This window comes from Gadus morhua, chromosome 16 (assembly GCF_902167405.1).
Source record: "Gadus morhua chromosome 16, gadMor3.0, whole genome shotgun sequence".
Lineage (NCBI taxonomy): Eukaryota > Metazoa > Chordata > Actinopteri > Gadiformes > Gadidae > Gadus > Gadus morhua.
The window spans coordinates 33491983-33517596 of record NC_044063.1 but is presented as its reverse complement, the minus strand read 5'-3'; the positions used below and the strand labels follow the sequence as shown (position 1 = coordinate 33517596).

At 45.2% G+C, this 25614-nt stretch overlaps 1 protein-coding gene across 5 annotated transcripts in view; it reads right to left on the bottom strand.

Annotated features, from left to right (window-relative positions):
• Nucleotides 1-25614, bottom strand: part of kalrna (kalirin RhoGEF kinase a) — a 196236-nt gene that overhangs the window by 125043 nt on the left and 45579 nt on the right. For all 5 annotated transcript variants that reach the window (XM_030380530.1, XM_030380534.1, XM_030380531.1 and 2 more), the window contains 11 exons: nucleotides 21810-22001; nucleotides 21388-21519; nucleotides 18175-18273; nucleotides 16880-17011; nucleotides 16333-16455; nucleotides 15249-15440; nucleotides 12787-12956; nucleotides 12132-12306; nucleotides 11047-11278; nucleotides 402-568; nucleotides 52-171 (listed from right to left, as the gene is read on the bottom strand). In XM_030380530.1, coding sequence (XP_030236390.1) covers nucleotides 52-171; nucleotides 402-568; nucleotides 11047-11278; nucleotides 12132-12306; nucleotides 12787-12956; nucleotides 15249-15440; nucleotides 16333-16455; nucleotides 16880-17011; nucleotides 18175-18273; nucleotides 21388-21519; nucleotides 21810-22001 — 1734 coding nt within the window. The remainder of the gene's footprint in view (nucleotides 1-51; nucleotides 172-401; nucleotides 569-11046; nucleotides 11279-12131; nucleotides 12307-12786; nucleotides 12957-15248; nucleotides 15441-16332; nucleotides 16456-16879; nucleotides 17012-18174; nucleotides 18274-21387; nucleotides 21520-21809; nucleotides 22002-25614) is intronic.

Here is a 25614-nt window from a genome sequence, read left to right as displayed (position 1 = left end):
TGTGTGTGTGTGTGTGTGTGTGTGTGTGTGCGTGTGCGTGCGTGCGTGTACCTCTATAGCCATCTGAAAGTGTTCATGTTCTCTCTGCAGCTGCTCTGCCTCAGACAGAGAGCTGGCGTTCACCAGGCTGGCGTTCATCATGGACTCCCCGTTACGGATCCATCCCAATACCTAGAGATGCACATTCATTACCTACCTAGACCGGCGTCCTACCTGTTAGCCTTACACTAGCAGAGTAGACATTATTTAGGTTGCTTCCTCCTTGTACACAAACGTCATATTACTACACCTCACATTAAAAGCAATATAAGACCCTCCCCTACATGTATGACTAGAGGTGTGATACATGCCCCTCCCCCTACCTGTATGACTACAAGTGTGATACGGGCCCCTCTCCCTACCTGTTGGACCTCCGCCTGTAGGTGAGTGAGCTGCAGGTGCTGCTCCAGGCGGGCATGGCTGATCTCGGCGCTGAGCTCCACTTCCTGCTGCCTCTCGTGGAGGAACTCCAGCAGCTCCTGCACCTGAGAGGCCAGGTCGGGCTCCTTCTCACTAGTCAGCTCCATACCTGGAGGGGGAGAGGTAGAGAGGAAGAGAGAGAGACGTAGTTGTATTGTTTATGACAGTGTGTATTAGGCATTAGCCTTTCACAAATAATGGACATAATTTATAAATAAATATTTGTGACTTGTCTTTTGTGGGTATCAAATAATTAAGTCGAATAAAAACGTCCATAACTGCCAAGACCCCCAACACTGGCTGGGGAGAGAGAGCCATCAGCATCGTGTGAATTAGAATGGTTTACTGAACTCACGGTTCAGTACGTTGGGGTCCTGGTTCTATAATCCGTCTATTCGGCAGAGATCCCTGTTCCATGTCTATCTCCTGTTCCATGTCTCCAGTAGCCCGCCTCCCTCCATATATTCTGCTGGGCCCCATAAAATCTACTTTAAAGCTCCCATGGCATGCTACTTTATGTATGCTTTTATGCAGGTGTTAGTGGGCCTCTAATACAGTACTTGAAGACGTTCAAGAAATTCAGCCTTGGTGCAGATTAAACCCATTACGAGCCAGTCCCACAATGAGCTTTCCACAAACGTGCCGTTTCTTAGAGGCGGGTCAAGGTTGAGGGTGGGGGTGTGGCCCTGAGCAGTTTGTGGCCACGGTACCATGCGCTACTGTTTACAGTTGATGTTTCGCAATGGCTCGGATTCATAATATCATCCCGAGGCACATACAGCTTTTGGCCGTGTTCTGTAAATATTCTAGAACACTCCGGGTGCTCCGGCGGGAGTCCTGGAGCTCTATATCTAAATAATATGATATAATATATAGATATCGATATAATATAATATATATTATCACAGCCAAAGGATTATGTGCGCCACTGGATTATATTCTGAATCTCAAACAACTGTGTCGGGTTGTGTCCGAGGTCTCTGGTTCTTCCACTTACACGTCAATCTGAAATACAGACTGAGCGGCGACATGGAGGAGAAAGGGATTTCTGCTGTTTGCGGACTCCCGGTACTTCCACAACGAGAATCGTAGTGGGGGTTATCTCGGCGGCGGTGGAGCACCACCGCCGACATGGAGGAGAAAGGGAATGTTTCCCGCGATTTTTGGGCGGGGCTCAGGCGGGAGACAATCCCGATCAAAAATCACGGGCAACAATCCCTTGCTCCTCCATGTCGCGGTTCAATCTGGTCGTACATCATTTTTTCATTTGCGTGCCAAATTCTCTGGGTGGGCAAGGCAGAGAAAGAGGACTTAACTTGGCCTCTTATGGCGACATATGGGACCAAATTCAGAGTGTCTGAGCATTCATTTTTCAAAGGCGGAGCAGGATACCTGATGCTCGTTTTACACCTGACTTCATTTCTAGCCACTGGGGGAGCCTAGGCAGGCTAGGGGAACTAATATTAATGTTAGAAATGTTTTTCATGCCATTGGACCTTAAACAGACAAGTGTTGTCTCAATGGAAAAAGGGTCAGACATTTGAGTTCTTCTCTGGTGTCTTTGGGCTTGCGTTGGGCTCATATTCCTTTAATACTTTGCAAAGGATGCTGCGTTTGAACATCAATATCCAACTTTAAAGAGGGTGGTTGAAGGTTGATGTTGAACACAGAATGCAGAAGATTTTCCGTGGTATGTGCCGAAAAACTGTTTAAGCAACAGATCAAAACTTTGTAATCCACTTACTTCCAATGCGCACAGTGTGAATGCAAACACTTCAGTATGAGCACAAAACACACGCCAGCCATTTCTACATGGAATTGCAATTTTCTGGTATCCGATTAAAACCATTTCTGGAAAGCAAAAGGCTCCCTGGAGAAAACCTACTTCGGTAATAGGCAAGAAAGAAGAATGCAGGAAGGTTTGTTGTTTTACGCATTTGGAGTAAAACAAAACTTCCTATTCATCATGACATCTATAAAGAGAGCCTCCGTGCCTACAATTTAGAATAAAAAATTGCTTGAGAAACATTTTTCTCCAATATCATTAAAACCAATCCTAAATATAGTTGCAAGCAACCATGAAGGTGTCCTACTGTATGACCGTTTGACAGTATGACCGGCAGTATGACTGTATGTCCGACAGTATGACCGACAGTATGACTGTATGACCGACAGTATGACCGTATGACCGACAGTATGACCGTATAACCGACAGTACGACCGACAGTATGACTGTATGACCGACAGTATGACCGTATGAAGTCTGACCGACAGTATGACCGTTTCACCGACAGTATGACCGTTTCATCGACAATATGACCATATGACCGACAGTATGACCGTAGAATGCCAACGGCAGATTAGCGTGTATTTTGAGAAATAGAAGTCTTCCATGCATGGAGGTATGGTGAGCTTGGTCGGTATGGTAACATGGCATTAGTATGCCTTAAAATCTGGTTTAACGGGCGTTAACATATCAAAACAATCACCATCCATGTTTCTAAGAGCATACTGTGTCAAAATCCACTGTCAAACGTACGTTTTTTTTTTATTATGTCTGTAGCGCTTTAAGGCCCAGCCTTCGTCGTAGGGTTAGTTACCTCACCATAGCCTACTTTATCCTGTTGTTTGTGGATTTTACAGTGAGGCATTTCTTTGTGCAGACAGGGATATTCTTCTTTCATATGGTTTTATATGCTATTTTGTATACATTTATACAACAAACACTAAGTGACGCTAGGGCTATGATGTTTGTCCATGTATCTACAGTAAATTAAGAAACGGCGAAGTAAAGTAATAAGTAGTGAAGTTACTTTTCAAATGCAGTAACTACTAAAGTAATCTCATTACAATTTACAGAAGTAACTAGTAATAAGTAACTAATTACTTTTTTTGAGTAACTACCCCAACACTGATCATGACTAGTGGTGCATGTATAACAAGTTTCATACATATTTCACTTTCCTAGTGGAAATGGCAGCCTGTTGAGTATGTTGCAATTCAAAGGCTTGTTATAGCGCCACCTACCAACTATTACAATAGGGTTCCTACGGATTTCGTAGGACCCCTAATAATAATACCAACGATTATAATAAGGTTCCTATGGATTTCTTAGGACCCCTAAATATTGTTGCAAGCAACCATGAAGGGGTCCTGACGCTAACCCTAACCCTAAGGCCTAACCCTAACCCTGACTGAACGTTCACGCCATGCAAAAGATGCAAATTCGCCGAATAGCTCAAAACGCAACGCTGTCCAAAATATTTACAGTTCCTATCGCTCTTGCGATTTTGCTTTTCCATTTAAAGGAGCCGCGCTTTTTGCCAGCACGCTCGTAGTTGAGGCAAGTGCCGCTGCTGATGCTGAGCCACAAAAACAGAAGATAGTCATAAGTGTGGTCAATAGAAAAAGAAAAATAAGCATAAATACATGCAACACTGAATAACTAATTAATGGAGCGATTGCTTATATGCTAGATTATAGCTTAGTTGATCGCTATCGTGTGTGTGTGTGTGTGTGTGTGTGTGTGTGTGTGTGTGTGTGTGTGTGTGTGTGTGTGTGTGTGTGTGTGTGTGTGGTTTATTATGGAAAGGATCCGCTCAACGGGAGCATTTGTGGCAGGCAGACACACGGCAAACTGACGAATTAGAAATATCTTTTTGTGCGGTATCTCCCTGCTTCTGAAATGCGCGCACATCTCCACCCACCGCTCGTCTGCTGGTTTCCATCAGCATTCCACTGTGCGACCATGACTGTTGCGCTAAAGCAGATTGCGTTTGCCCTCATACATTGTTGAAATCATATGCTGGATGCTTTACTCTTTCTATGGGTTTTTTAGTTAATGATCGGGCTATAATAAGACCACGTTGACTATGCAATCGCGGACAAATAGGATGCCCTGCAATAGCCGCAATTAGCCGCTCTCACTCACCATGATGAAGGAACAAATGTGTGGTAGGAACTAGAACTAAAATTCTCGCATATTTTTACTGGGACCCACGCCGGCGAGAGACATCTACATTCTGATTGGCTGCCGGTCATTTACAGCTGAAACGCTAGTAGCTAATTTGCATAGAGTTGAGCTGTTTTCTATGAGGGGCCGTCTGGGACAGAATTCATACTTGGTCTTACACACACTATTATACTCTCTCACATACACTATTATACTCTCTCACATACACTATTATACTCTCTCACATACACTACTACTCTCTCTCACATACACTACTATACTCTCTTACATACACTACTATACTCTCTTACATACACTACTATACCCTCTCACATACACTACTATTCTCTCTCACATACACTACTATACTCTCTCACATACACGACTATACACTCTCATACTTACATGTAAAAGGAGTTTAATAGTTTGAATGAAACGGAAGTGAGTTTGAATGAAACGGAAGTGAGTTTGAATGAAACGGAAGTGAGTTTGAAATGTTCATAAGAGTCCGCAGAAATCGAATATCAATATTATTTTAGTGTAATTACATTGTGTATATGCACAAGCCATCTTACACAAAGCAGCCGAAAAATAGAAAACCGAAACGCTACTATGTTTTTTTTTAGAAAACTGCGATTCAGGGTTTGAATTATGCTATTGTCGTCTGATTCATTGAATCCGCTGTGTTTGCCAGGGTCTCAGGGTCTTCCGACTCTGGGGAAGAGCCTGCTAGTTTACGCACACCCCTTGCGCATTTGTTCTCTCAACCACACGTGAGACGTTGTTTGACATGCTGGATATCGTCAGAAAGGTATTTTCATTGGCTATTATGATATCTAAGGCCCGTCCCCGACCCTTGCTGTCTGCTGGTGTAGCTGTCAATCAAAGTATACACGCACCATTTTGATAGTGATCGCCTCATTGGCTTGTAAGGCTTGTAAACAAGGAAGTATTGGTCTTACAGACATGTGGGAGGGCTCTATGTCACCGTGAGACCCTGGCAAACACAGCGGATTCAATGAATCAGATGACAATAGCAGAATTCTAACCCTGAATCGCAGTTTTCTAAAAAAAAACATAGTAGCGTTTCGGTTTTCTATTTTTCGGCTGCTTTGTATAAGATGGCTTGTGCATATACACAATGTAATTACACTAAAATAATATTGATATCCGATTTCTGCGGACTCTTATGAACATTTCAAACTCACTTTCGTTTCATTCAAACTCACTTCCGTTTCATTCAAACTCACTTCCGTTTCATTCAAACTCACTTCCGTTTCATTCAAACTATTAAACTCCTTTTACATGTAAGTATGAGAGTGTATAGTCGTGTATGTGAGAGAGTATAGTAGTGTATGTAAGAGGGTATAGTAGTATGTGTAAGAGGGTATAATAGTGTATGTAAGAGAGTATAGTAGTGTATGTAAGAGAGTATAGTAGTGTATGTAAGAGAGTATAGTAGTGTATGTAAGAGAGTATAGTAGTGTATGTAAGAGAGTATAGTAGTGTATGTAAGAGAGTATAGTAGTTTATGTAAGAGAGTATAGTAGTATGTGTAAGAGAGTATAGTAGTGTATGTAAGAGAGTATAGTAGTGTATGTAAGAGAGTATAGTAGTGTATGTAAGAGAGTATAGTAGTATGTGTAAGAGAGTTTGAATGAAACGGAAGTGAGTTTGAATGAAACGGGAAAGTTTGAATGAAACGGAAGTGAGTTGGAATGAAACGGGAAAGTTTGAATGAAACGGAAGTGAGTTTGAATGAAACGGAAGTGAGTTTGAATGAAACGGAAGTGAGTTTGAATGAAACGGAAGTGAGTTTGAAATGTTCATAAGAGTCCGCAGAAATCGAATATCAATATTATTTTTGTGTAATTTCATTGTGTATATGCACAAGCCATCTTATACAAAGCATTATGTTTTTTTTTTTAGAAAACTGCGATTCAGGGTTAGAATTCTGCTATTGTTGTCTGATTCATTGAATCCGCTGTGTTTGCCAGGGTCTCACGGTGACATAGAGCCCTCCCACATGTCTGTAAGACCAATACTTCCTTGTTTACAAGCCTTACAAGCCAATGAGGCGATCACTATCAAAACGGTGCGTGTATACTTTGATTGACAGCTACACCAGCAGACAGCAAGGGTCGGGGACGGGCCTTAGACATCCTAATAGCCAATGAAAATACCTTTCTGAAGATATCCAGCATGTCAAACAACGTCTCACGTGTGGTTGAGAAAACAAATGCGCAAGGGGTGTGCGTAAACTAGCAGGCTCTTCCCCAGAGTCGGAAGACCCTGAGACCCTGGCAAACACAGCGGATTCAATGAATCAGACGACAATAGCAGAATTCAAACCCTGAATCGCAGAAAAAAAAACATAGTAGCGTTTCGGTTTTCTATTTTTCGGCTGCTTTGTATAAGATGGTTTGTGCATATACACAATGTAATTACACTAAAATAATATTGATATTCGATTTCTGCGGACTCTTATGAACATTTCAAACTCACTTCCGTTTCATTCAAACTCACTTCCGTTTCATTCAAACTCACATCCGTTTCATTCAAACTATTAAACTCCTTTTACATGTAAGTATGAGAGTGTATAGTCGTGTATGTGAGAGAGAATAGTAGTTTATGTGAGAGGGTATAGTAGTTTATGTAAGAGAGTATAGTAGTGTATGTAAGAGAGTATAGTAGTGTATGTAAGAGAATATAGTAGTGTATGAGAGAGAGAGTAGTAGTGTATGTGAGAGAGTATAATAGTGTATGTGAGAGAGTATAATAGTGTATGTGAGAGAGTATAATAGTGTGTGTAAGACCAAGTATGAATTATGTCCCAGACGGCCCCTCATAGTTTTCAACTCTCATTTACAGTTTTACAGCTTTAAAGCTATCGCTCAAGCGTTTTATCGCTGATATCGCTTTATCGATCATGTCTAATAGAAAGTGAATGGGCGTTTATCACTCAAAATGCTTTACAGCTTTTGGTGTGAACGCACAGTAAGGCCTAACCTTAACCCTAAGGCCTAATCCTAACCCTAACCCTAACAATAACCCTATCCCTAAGACCTAACCCTAACCCTAAGCCTAACCCTAAGGCCTAACACTACGGCCTAACCCTATCTCTTTACCGGAAGTCAACGTATCAAAACAACCACCAACCATGTTTCTATTGCATACTGTGTCAAAATCCACTGTCAAACTGACGTTTTTTTTTATTAAGTGTGAACCGCTTTAAGGCCCAGCCTGCGTTGCCACGGTTCAGAAAGACAACTTCAAACAAATGCATCCAATTGCTATTTTCAGATACGACTTGAAGTTTGGCATGGGTATACTATGGACTCTACCCTTTTAGCCATATTCGACTGCCGAGCCTACGTGTTTTTGACGCAATGTTAGAGCTGTTTAAACATCGGAGATATGCAAGTATTTCACTTTAAAATGTATGCATCTGCCGTCCTCGGCCTTGCTATGAATTTAACACCATATAGTTCCACAGTCACCTAGTATATGTGGGCCGAGTTTGCAGCTTTTACTACTTTTGGCGCCAAAGGAGTTATGTGTGAGTGTTTTGTCCAGTTGTGGTCACTGCACTATATCCAAATGGTCTGACCATATGGGTTGCCTTGTGAAAGTTGTTCATCCTGGCAAATGTTGCATGCATAACAAGTTTCACACATATTGCAATTTCCTAGTAGAAATGGCAGCCTGTTGAGTATGTTGCACTTCAAATGATTGTTATAGCGCTACCTATAGTTCATTCTGGCCCATCCTTGTTATCACTCCCTCATTTCACGAGTTCTACAAGCCTGCCAATGTTCAGAACTTTTGACCATGTATTTTTCAGGAAAAATATAATAATACTAACGATTACAATAGGGTTCCTACGGATTTCGTAGGACCCCCTAATAATAATACTAACGATGACAATAGGATTCCTACAGATTTCGTAGGACCCCTAATAATACTAACGATTACAATAGGGTTCCTACGGATTTTGTAGGACCCCTAATAATACTAACGATTACAATAGGGTTCCTACGGATTTCATAGGACCCCTAATAATGCAAAAACCCTATTTGCAACTGTTGACCGACTGACTAACCCCACACCCCACAACAGTTTGCAGTATTTTATACTGATAAAATTGAAGGCATCAGACGCGCCATCAATATCTCCACTTCAAACTAAAATGTTGGACTACCACCCTGTTCAGGCAAAAGTAACGTGGCAATGATGACATGCTTTAATGTCATTGACTCTAAAACTCTTGTGGAAACATTGACACAACTAAAGCCATCCACATGTTGCCTTGATACCTAACCTACCAACCTCTTTAATTATGTTTTGATTGCCTAGCAATAGACATACTGCAAATAGTTAAAGGGACACTGTGTAAAAATGACTCCCATCTAGTGGTACAATTGTATATTGCATTCAAACTAATAGTGCTCGCTTGTTCAAAAACTACGGTGGGCAGTATGTGCCAAGAAGCTGTCATGACATCCAATACTATCTCATCGAGTCATTCGAGTGATGATGAGGTTCGTTATTTCAAACAAATTTCAAACTGCATTGAATCATTAGTGTAAGCTAATGATGTATGAGTATTTATTCCTCGAGCAAGATAGTGAATTATTTCAGTCATCATTGACGCTGGCTCAGAGTGAAAACGCGTTTGCATTTCCTGTTCCACGTAGTGCTTTTTGTCCCTCTCGGCAGTTCATAGACCGGAAGAACATGGAAGCCTCCATGAAGCTTACCCGTCCTATGTAACTACATATTAATTATTCTTCGCTCAGGAGGATAAGTGAGATTTTTGGCAGAGATAATTTTACACCAATGAGGATTTATTTATGAATGAATACATTGATTTGAGGTAATAAATGACTTAAAATATTACGCAGTGTCCCTTTAACAACTCTCTCAAATCAGGCAATTTCCCAAAGCTTTTAAAACTGCAGTTATTAATCCCCTTTTAAAAAAGGAGCCAAGATGCCTCTATTATTAACAATTACAGACCAACATCAAATCTACCCTTCATAAATAAAATCATTGAGAAAGTTTTCTTCCAGCAACTTAATCACTTCCTGGCATCAACTGGCTGCTATTACACGTTCCAATTAGGATTTCGACCACTTCACAGCCCCGAGACCACCCTCATTAAAGTCGTAAAAAACATCTGTCTTACTCCGGCAAAATCTCAATACTAATGCTACTAGACCTCAGTGCTGCACAGTCTTAAATTGGTTTAGGTCCTACCTACTAGATAGGAACTACTTTGTTTCCATTGGCAACTTTTTATCAGAACCAACCAATGTGACATGTGGAGTTCCTCAAGGTTCATTCTTAGGACCCTCGTTATTCAACACCTATATGCTCCCACTAGGGCAAATCATGCAAAATAACAATATCTGTCCTGAGGACAGAAGCGAGATAATTGTCTTTGGGGCTGAATTGGAAAGGCAACCTCAATCAATGCCAGAAATGTAGGGGTCATAATGGATTCAGATTTACATTTCGACAGTAACATCAAATCAGTTAGAAAATCTGCCTATAATCACCTTAAAAATTTACCAAGACTTCGAGGGCTCATGTCCACCCTGGACTTAGAATTTTTTTTTCATTCATCACTAGTAAGCTTGATTACTACAATGGTCTCCTTACAGTTCTCCCAAAAAAGACAACCACAGCTTGTTCAGAACGCTGCTGCAAGAGTTCTAACTTGACCAATAAATTTGAAAATATAACATCAATTCTTAAATCGTTACATTGGCTCCCTCTATGTCAGATGTCTATGTCAAATCATGCTGCTCACCTATAAATCCCTACATGGTTTAGGGTTTGAAGTATATAACTGAAATGCTTCCATTACATAAGTCTTCTATACGACTAAGATCTTCTGAGACCAATCAGTTAATTATCCCCAGAGTAAACACGAAGCATGGGAAAGCAGGATTTAGTTACTATGCAACAAAAAGCTGGAATAATCTCCGTGAGGATTTAAGACTTGCCCAAACTCTGACTACTTTTAAAACCAGACTGAATACTTTTATGTTTGCTTTAGCTTTCTGCTAAATATTAAATACATTGTACTTTCCACAATGCTTTTTTTTTTACTTTGCCGTTATTTGATTTTACTTATCTATTTTCTTTATTACTTCATTTTATTTTATGTTTGCTTTAGCTTTCTTCTAAATCTTAAACACATTGCACTTTCTTTTTAACTTTGCCTTCGTTATATTTGACGTATCTGTTTTATTTTATTATTTCATTTTATTGTATGACTGTTGTCAATGTGAAGCACTTTGGGTCCGCCTTGTGTATGAAAAGTGCTATATAAATAAAGCCTTGCCTTGCCTATAGTGTTTGTGTCTATGTATCGTGTATATTGTACAATGTGTGTCTATGTAGTGTGTATATTGTATACTGTGTGTCTATATAGTGTGTATATTGTATAGTGTGTGTCTATGTGGTGTGTATATTGTACAGTGTGTGTGTGTGTACCTCGGGCCTGGACCTTCATGATGCCCTGGAACAGATGTGTGTATGTAGTGTGTATATTGTACAGTGTGTGTCTATGTAGTGTGTATATTGTATAGTGTTTGCATAGTGTGTCTATTGTGTAGTGTATGTACCTGAGGCCTGGACCTCCATTATGTACTGGTGCAGGTCCTGTCCCTGCTGAAGGACCTCGTAGGTCATGTGCTTCATGGCCGTCTTCCTCTCCGTGAGTCTCTTCAGACGCTGCTCGGCCACGCCCACGTCGTCGGCCACGCCCCCTGCAGACATCCCGCCCCCCGCTGGGCAACCAGCGTCGCCCGCCTGCCGGGACAGGTCCTCCTTCCACGCATCCAGCTCTGCTGTCACCTGGAGGGGAAGCTTAGTCAGCGTTAGCATAGCATCTAGCCAGTGGGCTACTTGATCCACCTCCAGGGTGCTGGAGGATGTGTTTGCTTAGCTTAGCATCTAGCCAGTGAGCTACTTGGTCTACCTCCAGGGTGCTTGAGGATGTTTTAGCTTAGCTTAGCATCTAGCCAGTGAGCTACTTGGTCTACATTCAGGGTGTAGTGCTGGAGGATTTTTTAGCATAGCATCTAGTCTGTGAGATACTTTGTGTACCTACAGGGTGCTGGAGGATGTGTTAGCTTAGCTTAGCATCTAGCGAGTGAGCTGCTAGGTCTACCTTCAGGGTGTAGTGCTGGAGGATGTGTGAGCTTAGCATCTAGCCAGTGAGCTACTTGGTCTACCTCCAGGGTGTACTGCTGGGGGATGTATTATCTCAGCTTAGCATCTAGCCAGTGACCTACTTGGTCTACATCCAGGGTGTACTGCTGTAGGATGTGTTAGCTTAGCATCTAGCCAGTGACCTACTTGGTCTACATCCAGGGTGTACTGCTGTAGGATGTGTTAGCTTAGCATCTAGCCAGTGAGCTACTTGGTCTACCTCCAGGGTGTACTGCTGAAGGATGTATTATCTCAGCTTAGCATCTAGCCAGTGACCTACTTGGTCTACATCCAGGGTGTACTGCTGTAGGATGTGTTATCTCAGCTTAGCATCTAGCCAGTGACCTACTTGGTCTACCTCCAGGGTGTACTGCTGTAGGATGTGTTATCTCAGCTTAGCATCTAGCCAGTGACCTACTTGGTCTACATCCAGGGTGTACTGCTGTAGGATGTGTTATCTCAGCTTAGCATCTAGCCAGTGAGCTACTTGGTCTACCTCCAGGGTGTACTGCTGTAGGATGCGTAGCTGCAAGAAGACATCTAGCTTGATCTTGCGTTCATGGAACAGTTCCTCCATTTGGGCCTGGGCCTCATCAAGCTGCTGCAGCACTCCCTGGATGTGGGCGATGGAACTGCAGTGGGGCGTCCTACTGGTGCAAATGGCTGCATCCCTACACACACACACACACACACACACACACACACACACACACACACACACACACACACACACACACACACACACACACACACACACACACACACACACACACACACACATTCTTTGTTTACTCAATATTGATTTAGTTGATGCTGGTGATGGAGGTAGTGATGGTGATGGTAGTCATGGGTATTCTAGTCAAGAGGGTGGTGATAGTAGTCATGGTGGTGAAGATGGTGATGGTAGTCAGTCTGGATAGTCTGCCGTAGTCGGGATGCGAAAGTCCTGGTTACCCTGGTGAGGATAATGGTGGTGATTGTGGTAGTAGGATGATGAAGATGATAGTTGTGATGATGATGGTCGTCATTGGGATGATGGTGGTTATGGTAGTCATGGTGATGGTAGTCATGGTCATGATGGTAGTCGTGGTAATAGTGGTGCTGATGATGGGGACGTAAGCATGGTGATAGTCAGTTGGAGGTGAGCTGACCTGAGCTGCTGCATCAGCCCCTCCCCCTCCTTGATGACGTTGAGCGTCGCGTCCAGCGTGGAGCTCTGCTGCTGCTGGAACTGCTGCACCATCAGCTGCACCTCCTCCACCACCTCACTCTGCACCTCCTCCAGGAGCTCCTTCTGCAGCTCTTCCATCCAACTCCACAGCTGCACACACACACACACACACACACACACACACACACACACACACACACACACACACACACACACACACACGCAGACGCACACACACACACACACACACACACACACACACAAACACGCAGGCACGCACGCAAGCGCACACACACACACTCACGCACACAGACCCACACACACAAACGCACACACAAACACACACACGCACACACACAAACACACGCAAGCACGCTCCCAGACATAAAATTTAACATCAAAATTCATATTTAACCATAGATTATAGATTGATCTATATTAGATTTGTTAAAGGGATACGTCAAGATATCTGTTGATTTAAATTTTGCATGTTATACCGAGATTTTTAATTATTTGTTATTGCAAATCCTCATTGTGCTTCTAGAAGAAGAGGTAGCTGGGTTAGTATTCACTTCCGTTAGCCTCTTCCATTGAGATGCAGTTACAGTAGCCTAGCTCCTGTTAATGCGAAGGAAAACACTTTGAATCACTTTCCAAAGACTTCCAATGTAGATCGATCACCAGTAACGAGTGCCAGTAACATCGCAAGACGATGGTAGAATGTCTACTGTTGAGGCTCCTTTTATAGTCTACACTGAGGGTAACCTGTCAGTTCTATGATCAGCTGCTTCTGTCTGGTCGTCTACACTGAGGGTAACCTGTCAGTTCTATGATCAGCTGCTTCTGTCTGGTCGTCTACACTGAGGGTAACCTGTCAGTTCTACGATCAGCTGCTTCTGTCTGGTCGTCTACACTGAGGGTAACCTGTCAGTTCTACGATCAGCTGCTTCTGTCTGGTCGTCTACACTGAGGGTAACCTGTCAGTTCTACGATCAGCTGCTTCTGTCTGGTCGTCTACACTGAGGGTAACCTGTCAGTTCTATGATCAGCTGCTTCTGTCTGGTCGTCTACACTGAGGGTAACCTGTCAGTTCTATGATCAGCTGCTTCTGTCTGGTCGTCTACACTGAGGGTAACCTGTCAGTTCTATGATCAGTTGCTTCTGTCTGGTCGTCTACACTGAGGGTAACCTGTCAGTTCTACGATCAGCTGCTTCTGTCTGGTCGTCTACACTGAGGGTAACCTGTCAGTTCTATGATCAGCTGCTTCTGTCTGGTCGTCTACACTGAGGGTAACCTGTCAGTTATATGATCAGCTGCTTCTGTCTGGTCGTCTACACTGAGGGTAACCTGTCAGTTCTATGATCAGCTGCTTCTGTCTGGTCGTCTACACTGAGGGTAACCTGTCAGTTATATAAGGTCTATAAAATATATTATACAACGGGGGCCTAAATCCAGCGATCTGATTGGTTCCTAACTGTTGTATAATGAGCGTATACATAACTGCTATGACGCCCGATCATTTTGTGAAAGTATCACTCCGCGCCTTGAAGTGGAAACCGTTACAACCGTTCTCTCGGAGGGACGCTAAAGTGTGTTGCATAGCGACCGTCGTGCATTTTGAAGGCAGCCAGGAGGGACTACTTTTTGGTAGTCTTTAATAAAACGGCTACTTTGACTTTCTTGGTTTCTTTTTAAATGTAGTGTGTCTATGACTATCGTTTCGCCATAACAGTAACCGTTGTATAAAAGCAATAGATCACTTCAGTCAGTGGTATGTGCTCATTATACCACTGTTAAGGGGCGTTGTCCGGCCCTCCGCTGCGCGTCGGGGCCGGACAACGCCCCTTAACAGTGGTATAATGAGCACATACCACAGCCTGGCGTGATCTATTGCTTAAATATAATCACGGCGCTGTATATAGTGCTGAATATCTGTGTGTTTGTACTAATACTACCATCTTTGAGTAGTTACTGGCACTGAATAAGAGACTATTCTGAAACAATTTGGAGTCTTTGGAAAGTGATTCAAAGAGTATTCCCTCACATGAACAGGAGCTAGGCTACTGTAACTCTGCAAGTCAATGGAAGAGGCTAACGGAGAGCGAATGCTCTGATGACTGTTTCCATGGCCGGTCTCCATGGCTACCTCCCCAACATGCAGAATGGTGTGTGTGCCTGCCTGTCTGCAGTGATGTGTGCGTGTGCCTGTGTTTGTGTGCCGCCTTGGTGTGTGTGCCTGTGCGTGTGCGTGTGTTTGTGTGTGTGTGTGTGTGTGTGCGTGTGTGAACCTCATTGGTGTGTGTGTGTGTGTGTGTGTGTGTGTGCGACTGTATCTCCTTGGCGCGTGTGTGTGCGCCTTTGTGTGTGTATACCTCCTTGATGTGTGTGTGTGTGTGTGTGTGTGCGTGCGTGCGTGTGTGCGTGCGTGCGTGCATGTGTACCTCCTTGGTGTGTGTGTGGAAGGTGACAGACAGGTCCAGTAGCAGCTTGCGTTGCTCCACGCGGCGGACAAAGTCCTGGATGGTGACCTCCAGGTGGCGGGCCGCCTTGTAGATCTCCTCCGGGTCGCACTCGCCCGTCTGGGCAAGCTGTTCCGCCGCCTCCAGCAGTTTGTCTGCATTGGTGTAGGTGTTCTGCGGAGAGAGAGAGAGAGAGAGAGAGAGAGAGAGAGAGAGAGAGAGAGAGAGAGAGAGAGAGAGAGAGAGAGAGAGAGACAGTTTTTGTGTTATTCGTGAACACTAGACTAATGTTCAACTATAGATTGCTCTTCTCTGTTCCAAGCCAATAACGCTGTTTGAATTAGAATTTCAAACAGAGAGGGGCAAGAGATCAGATGTCACGCAATGTATACATGTATGGTTCATGTACCCATGGTCCATACATGTACACATTGTACATTCATGTATACATGCTTCATACATGTATACATTGTACATTCATGTACACATGGTACGTACATGTACACATGTTACATACATGTAAAGGTGTTTCACTACCAGATAATCTCTCTGACCTTTCTTGACATTCAAGTCCATTTGATGGTGCCTTTAATATCACACTGCACATACATGCACAACTTCAACCAATAAAGGTCAATACCTCCACAGATTAACCCTTAACTTGTCACCCTTACCTTAGCATCATCCTGATACTACTGCAGCCTCTTGGTGCTAGCTTTCAACATGCTAAAGTTGAATGTTCTTAGCATATAAACTAAAGACAGGCAAGCAGACAGACAGACAGGTAGACAGACAGACAGACAGGCAGAGAGACTGGCAGAGAGAAAGACGGACAGACAGACATACTGGCAGAGAGACTGAAAGACAGACAGACAGACAGACAGACAGACAGACAGACAGACAGACAGACAGACAGACAGACAGACTGGCAGACAGACTGGCAGAAAGACTGAAAGACAGAGAGACAAACAGACAGACAGACAGACAGACAGACAGACAGACAGACAGACAGACAGACAGACAGACAGACAGACTGGGAGAGAGACTGACAGGCAGGCAGACAGACCTGGGCCACGTCCTCAAAGTCGTCGTGTCTCTTCTGCAGGGCGCGGGCACGGTGCAGAGACTTCCCCACCCCTGTGTGTTTACTGAGGAACACCTCCCCATGGTGCTCGATCCAGTCCATCACCTGCACACACACACAAACACGCACACTCACACAGACACACACCCACAGACACAGACACACACACACACACACACACACACACACACACACACACACACACACACACACACACACACCAAGAGGAGGAGAGAGGATATGAGGATGAGGAGACGAGACGAGAGAATGAGGAGAGGAAAAAGGAGGAGAAGAGGAAGATGAGGAGGGAGGATGAGGAGAGGAGGAGAGATGAGGAGGGAGGATGAGAGAGGAGGGGAGGAGAGGAGGGAGGATGAGAGAGGAGGGGAGGAGAGGAGGGAGGATGAGAGAGAAGGGGAGGAGAGGAGGGAGGATGAGGAGAGGAGGAGAGATGAGGAGGGAGGATGAGAGAGGAGGGGAGGAGAGGAGGGAGGATGAGAGAGGAGGGGAGGAGAGGAGGAGTCAGTACCTGCTGGACGTCCTGCTGGAACACACACAGCTGGAGCCTCTGGTGCAGGCGGACCTTGCGGTGCTGCCAGATGTTCTCCAGCCTCCTCTGGTGGTGAAGAATCTCATGCACCACGTCCAGGATACAGTGGACCTGAGGGAGAACAGGGAGAGCAGGAGACCTTGAGAGGAAAGAGGACCCGAGGGAGGACAGGGAGGACAGAGGACCTTAGGGAGGACAGGCAGAACAGAGGACCTTAGGGAGGACAGAGGACCTTAGGGAGAACAGAAGACCTAAGGGAGGAAAGGCAGAACAGAGGACCTAAGGGAGGACAGGGGACCTAAGGGAGGACAAGCAGAACAGAGGACCTGAAGGAGGAAAGGGTTCTGAGTAGAGACCTGGAGGATAGGGATGTGCTCAAACGTTTCTTTGTACTAATTCATCAATAGCGGTCCCCGACCTGAGGCTTGTATCGTAAAATCAAAACTCAAGTCAATACTTTACACACAAAACACACCATCCAGAATAGCAGAGATAGGGTGATTTAGTGTGAACCCTATCTCTGTGGTTGTGACTTAGTCTTTTAGTTGGCTCTGTGGCATGATGGAATCTACTGCCTTTCAATAAGATGTGAGGAGCGCATTGAGGAGGAGCTGAACTAGTTCTTACTAGAAGTCTAAAACATTGATATTATAGATCTTTAGGTTTCTTGTTTTATCTTTTTTATTATTATTATTTGTATATGTGCGGAAAAATTCTCCAAACTGAACCATCAGTATGGGAAGTATCAATACTTCCTATACTAGGTCTTCATATCCTCATTTGAGGACAGACACATGTACATACACACTACACTACGACACACACAAATGTACATACACACTACACTAGGACACAGAAGACTATATGTACATACACACTACACTGGGACACACACAAATAAACATACACACTACACTATGAAACACACTCACACACACATGTACATACAAACTACACTAAGACACAGACACATTTACATACACACTACACCACGACACACGAGACTTCATGTTCATACACACTACACTACGACACACACACACGTGTGTGTGTGTGTGATAAATAAACTAAATAAACATCATAAATAAACATTTATGATGTTTATTTTTTTATTTTTTCCACAATGTCTTGTTTTTTTAAACGATTTATGATGACTATATGCTCTGTAAGGTGACCTTGGGTGTCTTGAAAGGCGCCTCTAAATTAAATGTATTATTGTTATTATTATGTACATACACACTACACTAGGACACACTAGACCACATTAGACTCACTGCCTTGGAGTAGTTGGCCGTTGCGGTCATGGACTCCGAGTTCCCTGGACCCAAAGGCCTCTGGAGGACGTCCAGCAGGGCTTTACCATCCTGGCTCACCTGGAAATGCATGAAACAAACATGAAACACAGAGTTAGAATGTTAGCTTACCACGCCATAGGCCTGGGTGCTAGTGACGTAGGGGAAAGGCGTGGACATCCAACTGAAAACATGAATTCCTCCTGTATTCTTCCTGGGATCGTCTTACCTTCTTGTAAGCCAGGGTGTTAGCATATAGGGGGGTCATCCCTATGTTCCCCGCTCGGGGAACATAGGGATCTTAAAAAAAGGTCCTATTGTGGAGTTCGGTAAATGACGAGACAAGAGGCGGAGATGGGTTGAGTCGGCTTTACTCTCCACTTCAATTAAACAAGTGTTACTCCAGCATGAGTAACGTGAGACAAAACGTGACTGCCGTAAACCGGAACTGTTATCCCAAAACCCTTTTCCTTAAAAGGTACAGTCCCTTGGTGAATGTCTTATCATTGTAGTTGTGGGTCACCACACAGGTCCCCCCAGAATTCACCCAAACTAACTGGTCCAGACCGAACAGGTAACCTACAGAGAACATCGGTCACCCACTAGTGTTAAACAGAACATACTAGCACATAACAGTCCCTAGAAAAATCAAGCTCTAGGGGGGCGGACCAGGCGGCCAGAACGGCTGCGCTTAACAGGAGAAGGGCAAAAGGCAGGAGCAGGGGTCGAGGCTGCCGCAGGGACAGGTGTCGAGGCTGCCGCAGGTGGGCCCCCCCGCGGGGGGGGGCTGAGCCAGCCGGCTGCGCTTAACAGGAGAAGGGCAAAAGGCAGGAGCAGGGGTCGAGGCTGCCGCAGGGACAGGTGTCGAGGCTGCCGCAGGTGGGCCCCCCCGCGGGGGGGGGCTGAGCCAGCTGGAGCGGTTCGCCAATATCCACATGAGCAGGCTTGAGCCGGTCTATAGCCACTTGCTCAGGCCTGCCCCCCATATTAACAACAAAGTTCTTAGGCACGAATGCAGCACGATGGGAGGCAGCCGTCCACGGGGCCGTGGCATATGGAAGAGACTCCCCAGGGACGCGCAGGGGCTGGCCGTACACCAGCTCTGCCGACGAGGCCTGAAGATCGTCCTTTGGGGCGGAGCAAAGGCCCAGCATAACCCATGGGAGGCGGTCAGCCCAGTCGCTGCCTGTAAGGCTGGCCCTGAGCGCGGCCTTCATGTCCCGCTTGCAAAGCCCGTTGCTCTGTGGGTTATAGGCTGTGGTACGGTGGACCTTCACCCCCAGGACCCCGGCGACCGCAGTCCAAAGCTCCTACGTGAACTGCGGCCCCCGGTCCGAGGAAAGGTCGGACGGTGTGCCGAAACGGGCCACCCAAGCCATAGCGAACACCTGGGCCACCTCAGCTGCTGTAGTGGAGGACAGGGGAGAACCACTTCTGGCCACCAGGTGGTCCTGTGAGGAGGTAGGTGAAACCACGGGAGGGTGAAAGCGGGCCCACCAGGTCCACATTCACATGGTCGAAACGCCTCTCCGGCACTTTGAAGAGTGCCAAGGGGGCTTTGGTATGACGAGTCACCTTTGATTCGATGTGTTGGAACCACGACCTTTGGTTGTGCTGCCAAAAGTCTGGTAACTTGACGGTGGCAGCATAGATAGCGCCAACGTTAGCCGCGGCGGCCAGCGCCACAGCGGGCGCGTTGTTATCACCGTCGATGTGTAACATAATTCAGCCGTATCCAACTCGCGTCGGGGGTCACCAATTGTGGAGTGCGGTAAATGACGAGACAAGAGACGGAGATCCCACAATCTATCCCCGCAATCTATCAATCTTTAAAAATATTTAAACTTTGACGCGACATTCGCGTGATGACAGCCAATCAGCGTTCAACAGCGTGGCCACTGAGTGACATGTGTAACGTAACAGCCAATCAGCGTTCAACCGGCCAACTCAGTGCAGTGCAGTCCGGGGTGAACTGCAGCATGGAGGAGAAAGTGATTGTTGCCATTTGCGACTCCCGGAGCTCTATATATAATAGTATATAATATAATATAATATAATATAATATAATATAATTGTATATATAATATCACGGCCAAAAGCTCTGTGCACCTCCAGATGGCCGTAGCGTGGGGAGCTCCCGTAGGGATTGGGATTCTCGGGGTTGGTTTACCGGCGTTGCTATGGTTTCCGGTCTTGTGTGTTCCAACGGTTTATTAGGTAGGCCTATCTAATAAATCTGTCTAATCAATACTTCATTCACTGCTTCTTCCGTGGTCATTAAAATATTATGAATAGACTGAGTCGGGTTCTGCGACGTCTCTCCCTCTTCCACAAAAGTTAAAGACATCCAATGGTGGTTATCTCGGCCCGAACTTGGCTGTAATGGAGGGAAAAGTAACAGACCGGAGAACATAGGACCCTTTTTTTGAAAAACGATCCTATGTTCCCCGGTCACATACATATCGGGAAACATAGGACCCTTTTTGGGAAAAGCGGGGAACATACGTTTACGTTTCCCACTATTATTGCCAAATTCCGGCCGAGATAACCACCATTGCATTTCTTTACCTTTTGTGGAAGAGGGAGAGACGTCGGAGAACCCGACGCAGTCTATTCATAATATTTTAATGACCACGGAAGAGGCAGTGAATGAAGTATTGATTAGACAGAGATTTATTAGATAGGCCTACCTAATAAACCGTTGGAACACACGAGACCGGAAACCATAGCAACGCCGGTAAACAAACCCCGAGAAGCCCAATCCCTACGAGAGTGCTACGGCCAACCGGAGGAGCACAGAGCTTTTGGCCGTGATATTATATTATATACTATATAGAGCTCCTGGAGTCGCAAACGGCAACAATCACTTTCTCCTCCATGCTGCAGTTCACCCCGGACTGCACTGCACTGAGTTGGCCGGTTGAACGCTGAATGGCTGTTGCGTTATACATGTCACTCAGCGGCCACGCTGTTGAACGCTGATTGGCTGTCATCACGCAATTTATTTATTTTTTTCAGAAAAAGGGTCCTATGCTCCCCGTTATGTATTGCTACAGGGGAACATAGGACCCTGTTTGGGAAAAACGGGGAACATAGGACCCGGGGCACATCGGCATGAACCAATCCTGGGTGACTAGCATGTTAGCGTAACTCGCTCTGGGCCTGGGTGACTAGCATGTTAGCGTGTTAGCATACCTCGCTGTAGGCCTGGGTGACTTGCTCGTAGAGGCCCTGGTGGTGGTGGATAGCTAGCTCCAGCTCCTGCATGGCCGAGGGCAGACCTCCCTCACTACAAACCTTACTCCAGGACTCCACCGCAGATAGGAACTACACACACACACACACACACACACACACACACACACACACACACACACACATACACACACACACAAACACACACACACACACACAATTATATTTTGAGGTGTGTGTGTGCCTGAGTGTGTGTGTTTGTATGTGTTTCTTCCTGGTTGCGTGCGTTTGGATGTTTGTGTGCGTCACTGCAAGTGTGCGTATGGTGTCTGCATACGTACGTGTGTGTGCCTGCTTGCGTGCGTGTGCGTGTGTGCGAGCATGTGCGCGTGTGTGTGTGTGTGTGTGTGCGCGCTTCAGACCTGCTCTGCCTTCTGGTGGAAGACAGAGGACATGGCCAGCAGGGTGGAGCGCTCATCCAGCGCGGCGGCGAAGCTCTTCCAGTCCTGGTCCAGCTGGGAGGAGATCTGCTTGACCTGCAGCGCGGCGTAGTGCCCTCCCTCCACCAGCCGGCCCCCCACGGACATGATGCGGTTGATGTTCACGTAGGCATTCTGGGAACACAATGCACACTTTAAGGTCTCTACACCTGGTCAGAATACCAACCAGCGGCAACACAAACCACTCATAAGAAGTCCTCTCCTTGTGGTAGAAATTAATGATTATATTCTACGGTAAACCATGATTATTATTAGGCCTGTATATCTAATGATATATAATAAAACCAACATGGTCTCACAGGAATCCGTGAAATGACTACGGTCGGACGCTTAACTCGAAATCCGTGGCCACATCCCGGAAACACGCCGATATCCGTGTGTGAGCCACGGAATAACAGTGTCATTTACTTGCATTGGAGCAAATTCCGTGGCCACATCACGGACAATTGAAGTGATTCCGTCAGACCACCACGGATTTTGAGTTAAGCCCCCGCTGTGGTCAAATATGGCACACACAGATTGAAACGGGAGCACACACACAGATTGAAACGGGAATCTGTGTAAATCATTGTCATTGTCATTTACTTGCATTGGAGCAACTTCCGTGGACACAACAAAGACAATTTAAGTGTTTCAGTGAGACCACCCCGGGTTTTGAGTTAAGCCCCCGTGGTCGACTCGCTCGTTGAAACGGGGATCCGTGTGTGAGCCACGGAACAGCAGCGTCATTAACTTGCATTGGAGCGATTTCCGTGGCCACATCACGGAAATCGGCGTGTTTCCGTGATGTGTCCACGGATTTCGAGTTATTCGTCCGTAGTCATTTCACGGATTCCTGTGAGACCAGGTTGAATAAAACATTTAAAGCGTCTCTGGATTCTTATCCAGGGCTTGACACAGTGCCAGGGAGTCTGGGGTCAGAGCATATGTTGGAACCCCCCACAGGAGCAGGAAGCTACGGGGTCAATGCGTGCTGACCCCTGCCTGGTGTTCTAGATTATCTCGTTGACCATTTGGTTAGAGGAATTTGTGATTGATTATGGGCGGACACCTCAAACAAGAAACTGCCATGTGTGTGTGGATAAATTGGACGGCGGAATCTGCTAACCGTCAGTGCATTGCAAACCATTCAGCCTTGTCGTTGTCCTTTTAAAAGGCCCACTATGCAACTTCGGGCATTTCTTCGCTGTTTTCTTGGTTTTCGCACGCACATTTCTCTACACAGCGCCCCCTACAGCTTCGTAGTAGATATTTTACAACACTGTCGTAACAACTCGTTGACGACCCTTCCCCATGCACTTCTACGCGAGCCATGTGCATTTGTTTTCAAAGAAGCCGGCGAATGCGTGGAGCCATTTCCGAAGTAGATGTTCATAAAGTGTAGGCAAGGTTATACATTTTTCAAATGGTGTATTTGTATTGCAATAAACATAAATCCATCCTTTTTTATAGTTGACGGGGAGAATTTATATCCTAGATTATAATTGTTTTATCTTAGGTTGAACAGAACAATCAGTGTAAGAGTGTTGGCCAACATAATAATCTAAATAAACAAGAACCTGGATTCGGGGATTCAGTCTGTATCTGGGGGACGAGACAGACGAACAGCAAAACACCCATGGAAACAAAGGTGTTTATATGGTTGCAACCAAGCAAGCTAGAAACATACAGGGCTCACAACAAAACGGTCGAGAAAACAATTTTTACAGGGCTCACAACAAAATTGTTGAGCAAACACATTTGTACAGAGACTATCATCATCAAGAATACCACGAAGACAAAGTTCACCCAAGGGTACTTTCAATTTCAAAAGCTACACGGCCAAGTCGGCGTCTGATTTGCAGTCTTCTTTTTCTTTCAGTTCACGCTATTCCTGAAAAGCTTGCCCAACGTTTACTCGTGTCTGGCCTCTCTGTCGGTCAGTCTCCCTTTTCTCTTCTTCTGTTCCTCCGACTTTGGGTTTCTCTGTCTCTTTTTAGTCGGCTGATCTATGATGAATGTAACAATCCCTTAGTTACTTGTGTTTATATCGAGCCGGTTCCGTGTTTGGGGGTCTGTGCCGTAAAGCAATTCGTTACTTCGCGAGACCCGAGACTCCCGCGAGAGTGGGCGGCGGGTCGCCGGCAGAAACATATTCCTTTTCTCCGCCAAGATGCGCAAGGGGGAGTCGAAACAACGAAAAATCAAACAAAAATGTATAATAGAACCATCGCAATGACTCTTAGCCTGTTATATTAAGGTAAATCAAGCCAAAAAAGTTGCATAGTTCCCATTTCACTCGTGTCTGATCTCTTTTCTGGTCCATTCTTCTTTTGTTCCACCGACAGTCGCCTCTTGGGTCCCTTATCAGTCGATTGATCCATGATGAATGCAACAATTGCCTCGCAACTGGCTGTTTATATCTAGCCGGTGCCATGTTTGGGTTGTGTCTGTGCCGTAAAGCATTTTCGAAACTACAATCTGACTACATTTTCGAGGCGCGATTGGATACTTCCGCTGCGTCACATCCGGATTGTGTCGGTCCGAACATCCGAACCCATGGTCCGAACAGAGCAAGTTGCATATGCGCTTTTTCCTTGGAGAGGTGACATGGGGCAATGACACACCCACCAAACGACCCAGAAATGGTTGCAGAACCATCAGAATAACTCTCAACCACCATAATTAATGTAATTTTGGCTAAAAAAGTTGCATAGTGGGCCTTTAAACAATAAAGTATTTTTTGTCAATACTTGCTCCGGACCCCTCGATTAATTTCCCTCTCTCTTAAGTTAGTCAAAGGGTTTATATCTCGGTTGATTCCACCGCATCCTCTCCCCACACAGACTGGTGATCAGACAAAATGGGCGGAACACACTTTAGAAAGCCATTACAATGTGTCAATGTGGATGAGGAACTAAACCCAGGGAACTGAGAGGTCTGTCAGTGTTCTGCCACCCCCTGTGTGGAGTTGCCTTTAGTTTGAGAAACATGAGGGCTCTGCAACCAGCCAACAGACCAGTGTAGAGCACCATCTACACACCGACCACCACTTACGACCAGACAACCACCTACGACCAACGTAGACACCTACGACTAGACCGCCACTTACGACCAGACCACCACCTATGACCAGCGTAGACTACCATGCGGATGCGATCTGTGTTTAAAACTCTGTTCGATGGAATGACTGTTTGACACAGGCACGGCGTTATGGGTGGGCCTGACGGACCCAGGCCCACCCACTGTTCAACAGGCCCACCCAAAACTTTTCTTAAAAAAATAAAAAATAAAATAATATATATTATATATTTAATTTATTGCACGGTTCTTTTCAATGCTGTGGAATGAAAGTGTCAAGGGAAGTGTTTTTGCCTCTGAATCACGTCTTTGATATCACTCCGCATGTCAGGTATTCATAAACCCCAGCGTATTCGGTTGCTAAGCAACGTAAACGTCTTATGCGGACTATTTCTCTGCTAATCAACGCAACGAATAGTAATTATAAAAAGACAGACCTTGTGAAGTTCTTTTTTTGCATTGGCAATATAGCCTTTAACTTCACGTCTAATAGCCTCCAGTCCATCACCGCATCAGTGACAGACACGATTGATTTGATCGAGAACCTCAAACAAGAACTGACAGACATGCGCTCAGGTGACGAGCGCATGTCAGTAAGATGATGGAGGATCATGATGTCAACAACTGGGATGTACCCAGTTTGCCCTCCCGCTCAAGAATTCTCCCA